This window comes from Haplochromis burtoni, unplaced genomic scaffold, assembly GCF_018398535.1.
Source record: "Haplochromis burtoni strain Fernald_Lab_line unplaced genomic scaffold, NCSU_Asbu1 Contig_75, whole genome shotgun sequence".
In the NCBI taxonomy this organism is placed as follows: Eukaryota; Metazoa; Chordata; class Actinopteri; order Cichliformes; family Cichlidae; genus Haplochromis; species Haplochromis burtoni.
The window spans coordinates 195308-204140 of record NW_024582436.1 but is presented as its reverse complement, the minus strand read 5'-3'; the positions used below and the strand labels follow the sequence as shown (position 1 = coordinate 204140).

Below are 8833 nucleotides of genomic sequence, written 5' to 3'. Positions count from 1 at the left end.
ACTGGCACAGTTCGAGCACGCGGCAGATTCACTGGTGTGTAATCAACAAGCGCGCGCGCGCACCTGTGTGAGCTTCAAAACTCAGGTTTGTTTATTGCTGCATTTTAGTGTGAATGTGATTAGCAATCCAAATTTTTAAATTATATTTAAAGGAGTCACTGGAGACCAAAATATAATTAACATTGCAGGCTAAACAGCAGAACAATTATTTAAAAAAGGTAGACCTTACCTTTGACACCTTAAATAGCGTTAAGATATTTCAAGAGTTTGGTATTTTATGTTTCCATGTTGTTTTATTTTTCGATTTTTATTTTTCACTGTTTTTAAAACTGGGAATCAGTAAGCTAGCACTGTCGCAGGCTAGCTAGACTGATTAACAAGGTGCAACTGTAATGTACTACATGACAGTTAAGGAGGATTTAAACTTTTATTTTATGTAAAGTTAGCATTTTAATCTAATTGTGTTTTCACATCTATAGGTGTTTAATCTGTTCCAAAACAGGTGATACATCTGGCCAATAAGCCAACTAAACATTCTCATGTGTTTGTAGTTACAGACTTGGAGTTCACTTGGAGAAAACACAGACATTCTAGCACCTCTAAAACTCACTAATTAGTATGTATATTAGCATATTTTGCTAATTTAATCTATACACAAACATAGATTTGCAGCTAATTTCTGACCACAATATGCTATGATAATATAACTTTCATGTATAATGGAACCAGTGGAAGTGATTCGTCTCTTAATAGACGCTTCCACTCTGTCATCTTCTCCAGTAACTAAAAGACACAAATAAAAGCTGCAATTAGATCCTCCCTCATACTAAAAGAAAAATAGTATATTTAGCAAAAGCCAGTTAACAGCAAACAGAACATAAAGCATCAATACTTTTGATATGACTGGCTGCATTTTGATCCATCCATCCATCCAATTAATTATAGTCAAGGCATGAGTCCCCTTATATGCTATAATAGACGGCCAATCAAAGAGGAAAGTGACTCTGGTATAAACACCATATTATGAGCCACAACACAAACGTGTGTGTGTGTTGCTGACAGATGGCTGAGTTAAAGCTGCATTAATCAGTGTTATGATCAGCCAACAGACTGAAACGCAAAACCACTATCACAAAGACTTGTGCTAATACTGTTAATTAATAATACTGATAATACAGCTGCTGCTGCTAAAGTGAAAGCTACCTTCTGAGTGTAATAACGCATTTGTAGTTTCACTGTGAGCAACTTACACAAGCAGCCGTCATTGAGATTTTTTCCAGAGCTCCACATTTGCCTTCACAATGTCCCTTTACTGGAAGCATGATTATTTTGAAGTGAGGTTTTCAGAGCTTCCAGATATTTAGGATCCGTACCAATAATTACAGCTTCCACTGTTTGACTGTTGAAAAGAGCCTTTGCCACTTGTTTTTACCCTTTCTCTGATTTTCTACCTGCTTTTACATCGTCCTGTCTAATGAAAGTAAAAAAAAACCAAACATATTTTTTACTTATATAATCTTTTCTTTGTGGTTTAAATTCTGTAGTTCTGACCAGGATTTATTCATGCTTTAGTTGAAGTTTCTCTCATTATTATTCCATTTATTCCACCAACAGGAAGGCTAAATGGTGGGATATGGCCACCATATTGTCCCTGTTGACTTACACACACACACACACACACACCAATACTCAGCAGGACAGCAGTGTGTGGAGGGGGGCTCTCATGCATAAACAAGATCATTTTCATAAATTAAAATCTTGCTTGCAGAACGAACATCTGTGCCCTTCACACACACACAAACACACACACACAGAGAGAGAGAGAGAGAGAGAGAGAGAGAGAGAGAGAGAGAGAGAGACTGTAATCTGAGTTTTGTCCTTTATTTGGCGTGATAATGTCATTAGCATGATTTCCTCTGGAAGGAGATATGAATTTCTCCCTTGTGTGTTTAGTGTTGTGCAAGGAGCCTAAACACAGCGGTCAATGCAAAATTTGTGACGTTATTATGACATCAGATCTTGTGGGAATTTTTCAAGAATACTCGCATAGCTGCGAGCAGCCAATTTCTTCCTCTTCAGGCTAAGCACTCATTACATTGCATTGAAAAAACACCTAACCTCAGTTTAAACCCCTTAAACAGCAACCTTATAAGAACTCAGATTTCGGGATGTTGATTTGGTTTCCAAAATTTAACCTTCAGTGTTTTTGTCTAGACCAAGGATGTCAAACTTTTTAAAAATGTGGGCCACTTCACATCAAAGTTGGTTGAACCAGTGAAACTACAGTAAACGTATAACCTTACAGAGAAGGTTCTGGTTAGTCATTGCTCAGACAGTCCTGTAATTCCAAATTTTTAAATATAAAGTTTTCAGTAATTTACAGAAGCCTTGTACTTTGATGTAGTATAGATACAATGGGGGATGGAAGTATTTGTCAATAGGAAAATATGTATAACTTGTGAAAATACTGTTAAAAGTCCCACATCTATGCACTTCTACACATTTTATAAACCTGTCCAGTGGCCTGGGTTGTAGTCTTTTGCCTGATCTTATGTTTGGCACCCCTGGTCTTGACTTTCTGAAACTGAAGGGTGTTTCCAACAGAAAAGACTAAGAAAACAAAAGATTATTCACATTAATTAGGCTGAATAAATTCTTAAAAATACATCAATATATATATAATGATGTATTTCATTTGAGGTATCTACCCACTAGCCACTTTTATTAGGTATGTATTGCTAGTACTGTGTTGGACCCCCCTTTTATCTTCAGGACTGGCACAAATATGTAAAAACTCCTCAGAGATATTAGCCCATGTTGGCAGGACGGCATCATACATTTGCAGCAGATTTGTCAGATCCATCTTTATGACATTAATCTCCCGATCCAGCACATCCCAAAGGTGCTCTGTTAGATTGAGATCTGGTGACTGTGGTGGCCATGCTGATGCTTGGTTTGAACTTTAGCAGGTCATCTTGAAAATGTCTAAATTGCTAGATGCATGGAGTTGCTGCTAATATGGCTGATATTTCCATTAACAAGCAGTTTAACAGTATATACCTTGTAAAGTAACCACTAAGTATTATATACTGCTCTAAAACAACAGCAGGACCAAAACTGGCATGTTATTTGTATCTAATGACATTGTGTTTATTTGTTTTGTTGTCTTTCTGCACATAATGAGAGTCTCTGAGACGGATCACATTGAATCCCTTTTAATAAAAGGTATTTATAAACATCTATCTTATAAAATATGAACAAGAGTCACATGAAATGTTAACAGAACACTACAGGAATGTTATAAAAAGCAAAAAGTAAAAATCACATAAACACTTCAGCTCATCACCGGCCCATCACCGGCCCAACGCTGCCTCACACACTGACCCAAAAATAGAGAAATCTTTATTCTTTCAACATTTGGAATTATTATACTGAGGGTCACTCAGATTTTTAACAAAATTGCATAGTTTACTCCAGATTATTGCTCATTGATTATTGATTATTTTTAAGTGATAATATGGATAATAACGAGACATTCAGAGAGCGTCTCCCGCAGGATGAAGTGCTACAAAGAAGGTTACATCAAGGTGACATCTTTGCGACGTCGCCGTTGTCAGGATGAGTCGCAGAGCCTGACGCAGACAGAAAGAAAAAAAGCAAGGACAGACAGAAAGACAGCTTTAAAACGATAGAAGTACACAAGACTGTCTTTCCATACAAAGGTCTCTCTGTCTTCATCAGTCTCTCAGTCCTTCGTCCTCTTCTTCCTCAGGAGTCATGGAAGATGGCGTTCAGCTGGGCGTTCATCAGCCGCTCGTGGTGTGAGTGTCCGTCAAAGCCCATCAGCCCGTCCACTTGTAGGTCACCACAGCGTGGGTTGGAACCCCCGCTGCCATAGATGGCAGGGTGTCCTCCAGCTCCCCCGCCTCCATAGTGCACACTGAAGGAGAAGCTCTTGTCGTAATCGGTGGCTGCGACAGCCTCGTGCTTGAAGGACGAGGAGAAGTTCCCGTTGATGCTGAGCGGTGGGCTGAGCGGCGGGTCAAACGCCGGGCCGTCCGACACGAGGACGCCATCAAAGAAGGGCTCCAGCGGGCCGTAGGGTTGACCTTTGACCTGGTGGAAGATGTGAGAGGGGTCCATGGTGCCGTAGGGAGGGCTGGGCAGGCCGGCCGTAAGCCCGGGGCTCTGGTAGGGAAAATGTCCGGGGTAGGAACTGGCACCGACAGGGGGAAGGTGAGCCGGTAGGTCTGGAGTCTGCTCTGGCAGGAACGTCCGAGGGTTAAGCTGCAGGCAGCCCGCCACCAGATTAGTGGTCGGCTGAGACAGACCTGACAATAGAAGGACAATGATTAGTTAATATTGATCAATACATGCTGGTCATTGTTTCTTTATAGCATTAAATAGTTAATAATTAGTGCTTGTCAATACTTGTTAATGACTATAAACACAGTTTATTGGTATCAGTCTATTGTCACGAGGTTCATTTATACATGTTAATAAATATGAATAACTGCTATTAAATATAATAGAAGCACTAGTTAACTAATCGTCCATGTACTGTAATATTGTTTTTTATTAAGTTGAATTTAAATATTATAACTGTATGCTGTAATAGCTGTTAATAAATGCCAGTACACCTACAAGGTTATTTATTTATGAAAACTTTTCAGGAATTTTGTTATTTTGCATTACACGTATTGATGACTTCACCTCGTTGAACCACACTCATTCATTAGAAAAACTACCTACTCATGAGACAATTAATTTTACCTGTGCTGCTCCTACTGTGACACTTATAAATATTTGTTGTAAAAAAGCTGTATTACAGTCTCATCTATCAGCTAAACTGTCACACTAAAGAGTGTAAGGAGTACACATGCTCATTGTGCCCAATGGGAAAACGCTTCCTGGGTAAAAATCCTTGTTGTCCCTTTATGTTTCATAATCAGAGACCAGACTGGGTCAGCCTTCGGTCCAGTCCATTGTAGTCTGTTATTGTTAGGTGGGATTTACCTTTGCAGAGTGCCTGGACGAAGCTCATGAGGTCAGGTGCCTTTCCAGAGCGCAGTATCTCACTCAGGGCCCAGATGTAGTTCTTGGCGAGGCGCAGTGTCTCAATTTTTGATAGTTTCTGCGTTTTGGAGTAACAGGGGACGACTTTTCGCAGACTCTCCAGGGCATCGTTCAGGCCGTGCATGCGGTTTCTTTCCCGGGCGTTAGCCTTCATCCGACGGACCTTAAACCTCCAAAATACATGAAGCAGATTCATTGTTAGCTGGGTTATCTCTCATTTCCTCTGAAACATCTTAGTAGTATTCATTTTTATTCAGTAACCTTTTGCATAAGTTTGCAAACAATTGTATGTAGATGTAAAACGTTGCATGTTGTCTCACATTGATTTTACTCTGTGTTCTGGTATTTTGCAAGCACTTACTGATCAAATGTACGTAACAATTTTCTGCTAATCAAAATCTGAACAAAAACATGTTTCCAGAGAAAATTGTGGCAGATGGCTTGATTCAATATGAGCTCCAACACAGAGCCGCCTGTAGTGACTGGTTCAGTGAGGGACTTCATTAAACTGTGGGAGGAACCTGTGAAAATGACCCTCAGCACATTTCTTTGTTCCCCCTATTTATTTATGTATCCAGTTATGTTTCTATTTAATTTGTAAGCTATAAGTTGCTATTTCTTCAATGATTCAGCACACACACACACAGAGCCTTTTGACATCAGCTGTGTGTGTGCTGAGGATGAGACTAAGTACATGCTAAAGCAATTATTGTGCATACAGAATGAATGTTGATGATTGACAGGCCCTGTAAGTTTTAACAAATGCCCACATCTATCTTACTCCTAAACAGCACTGCACAAAATGACAGAAACGTCTCTTGACTGAAAACGCAGAATCGGCATTCGTTTGGAAAGTTGCCTTACAAAGGACATTTTAAATGAGCACAGTTTAGTGACTAAATTTGTGAGTCTTATTTCATTTTCTTTCCTTATAGTTTGAAAAATTTGAAGTATTTTCTATTAGATGTCACTGTACACAGACACACTTTTAGGACGCCAATGTTCTTAGTTTCCCGGTGCCGTGTTTGTGTCTGCAAAGTAAATGTTAATACTATGTGATTAAAAAAAAATTCTTTGGTTAAAGATGAATCCTGTTCATGTCTATAATTTCCTGCATTTAGAGCTAAGAGTAAGTTAGAGCTTTAAAAAAAATTACATGTATGTGAGCCAAAACACTGACCTTCATTATAAAGCATAAATCTATCTATCGATCTCTACAAGTGTGATCATAAAAAAATGCAGAAAACTACAAAATTAAAACTAGAATTTCAACCATCCTTTGAATATTTTTATTCCTGTTAAGCGGTTTTGTGTCTTTTTAATAGTTTAATCCAATGCAAGTGATTTCTACTGAATGGGTCCTGCTTTACAGAGGTTGAACCTTGTGAGACTTCCGCTAGTGCAACTTTGGATTTTTAATTTTCAACTTGAAAGTGTTGCTTTCACATCACACTGAGAGCAAGCAGAGGAAAAGAGAATCTACCTCTGCAGACGAGCCTTTGTCATCTTCTTCTTCTTGGGCCCTCGCCTTTTGGGTTTGCTCTCCCCGTCTTCTTCTTCTTCCTCCTCTTCCTCCTCTTCATCATCCTCCTCATCCTCCTCTAGATGATGGAGGCGGTCCTCCTCCTCCTCCCCTCCTCCACCTGTAACTCCTTCTGCACTCCTCTCTCTTTCTGCAGGGCTGCAGAGCTCCTGCTGCTCATCCGACTCCACTGACATCTGCTCCTCCAGCACAGACCTCGTCATAATGCTGATTTCTGATGGAAAACAATTTTAGCTGATATTAAAGAATAATAAAACACTCCTGCAAGTTTGCTGTCACACTTAAGCTTAACAGAACAGAGAACAATTAACAGTTTGGGATTTTAAGATTTAGTCCCTGACTTTAGAACATTTGGGTAGAATTTTATTTAGATGGTCTTTATTTAAATAAAACAGAACAAAGACGATGAAATTAAAGGAGCAATTGGACATTTTAATTGACCCGCTGAAAGACAGAAAGAAAAATCCTCTGTTGAACCGAATCCAATATTAAATATAAATGCCAAATATAAACATAAAATGTGCAGACAAAGGTACCATCTCTACAGAAGAAAAAAGAATGTAATAAAAGAAAACTGCGGTGTTAAGAATGGCTGCACAATTAGCTACAAAGCGTGTTTTCATATTTAGATATTAGAATCTGTCGGTAACACCCGCGCAAAGGATTGCAAACTGCCTCCAGAGAGACGCAATCACGTCTCTGTTCAGATTTTTTTTAATGATTTAACAGAAAGCGTTTAAAATATATCGAAACTCTAAATAAATATATATATTAAAAAAAACATTTAAAGTATTTAACAAAGTGTGCGAAATGCGAAAGGCATGGTGTTACAGCTTATTGATAAAAAGTGTAGTTTTTTATAAGGCGAAGTTACAATAATAATAGTGATAAAATAATAATAATACTAAGACTTTCTTTCTGCTGACTGGTTCCGTTAGTTTAACAGACCGACAGACGGCTGCAGGTGAGCAGACATTCGGTACTAACACGAATATAAAATACAATCGAAACTCAAAGGATTAATAATTAAATTACGTTTTTTATTTTAGGAAAAAGTGTGTAACAGATTGGTCAACAAACAGGATAAAAACTCAAATATATAATATATAAACCAAAAAAAAAGAAAAAAGGAAACTGTTTTTAATTATTACAAAACAAAAATTACAGGCTTTTGCTTTTGTTTTTTTAAACTGTCCTTTCTAATTGTCTATACATTAGATGAGACGAAATAGGCTATTTTATTCATTGGTAAGTGAAGTGATCATTAACGTTCTAATAATTAATTTAAAAATAATAAAAAATTTTTTTATCACAAATAAGAAACCATATTCATCATTCCCAAGGTCAGACAACGCCGAGACCCAGCAACCAGAGGAATTCGCATATTGATTATTATTCAGTTATGAACCTACCTGCTGTAATGAGCCGCTGTATGTCAGATCGCACACATCCCGCGCGCTCTGTCTGCGTGTCCGTGCGTGATTGTGCGTGATCTGCTATGAGGTTTCTGAGGTGTGTGTGGGATGCTGCTGGTTTTATACTCAGTACACACACGCAGCGGGGTTTGGTGGGGGTAATTAGCATATTGAGGCCCCGCCCTCCTGGCACGCGCCATATGGTGCTTGCGTCATTAAAACGGCCTCGGGGATCACGTGACAAATCTTCCATTTGTGCCATCCAGTCTCTCTCTTTCTCCCTCTCTCTGTCTTTTGTGAGGTGAGTTGACCATCTGTCGCCACAACATCTACGCATGCGTAGATTTAAACTTACTGCTGGAAGGCAAGTGTTGCATGTGATGATTGAGGTCACTATAGGCCTCAAAGACTTATCATTGCTGTCTGTTTTTAAACGTAAATGATTTGTAAATGATTAGGCGACAGCTTCTCACCTGTGGCTCTGAATCACAGCTTACTTGTCTGACAGGTAACAACATCTTGAGCTGTTGAAATGTGACTGACCCCGTCTCTTTCTCATGAATAATTAACAAAAATACCTGCAATCTCCTGCTGAGGAGATACTCATAGATGGGTCCTAGTGCTGTTTGATTCTTTATGTATATAATAAACATGTAGAGGAAAGACTCAATGGCTGTAAGAACGAACAAAACTTGTGTGCCTGTAAATATTTTGTCTGTACCTGGATTACTTGTATTCAGATTACTGTTGAGTTTAAATTATCTGTCCTTTTCCATCCATTCATCCATTTTGTGCCACT

At 38.7% G+C, this 8833-nt stretch overlaps 1 protein-coding gene across 1 annotated transcript; it reads right to left on the bottom strand.

Annotated features, from left to right (window-relative positions):
- Nucleotides 1-3202: 3202 nt before the first annotated feature.
- On the bottom strand, nucleotides 3203-8128 carry neurod1 (neuronal differentiation 1). The gene is given in 4 exon segments (NM_001286339.1): nucleotides 3203-4331; nucleotides 5017-5246; nucleotides 6560-6833; nucleotides 8032-8128. Coding segments are annotated over 3 exon segments (1056 nt in total). The 5' UTR covers nucleotides 6823-6833; nucleotides 8032-8128; the 3' UTR covers nucleotides 3203-3768.
- Nucleotides 8129-8833: the final 705 nt, after the last annotated feature.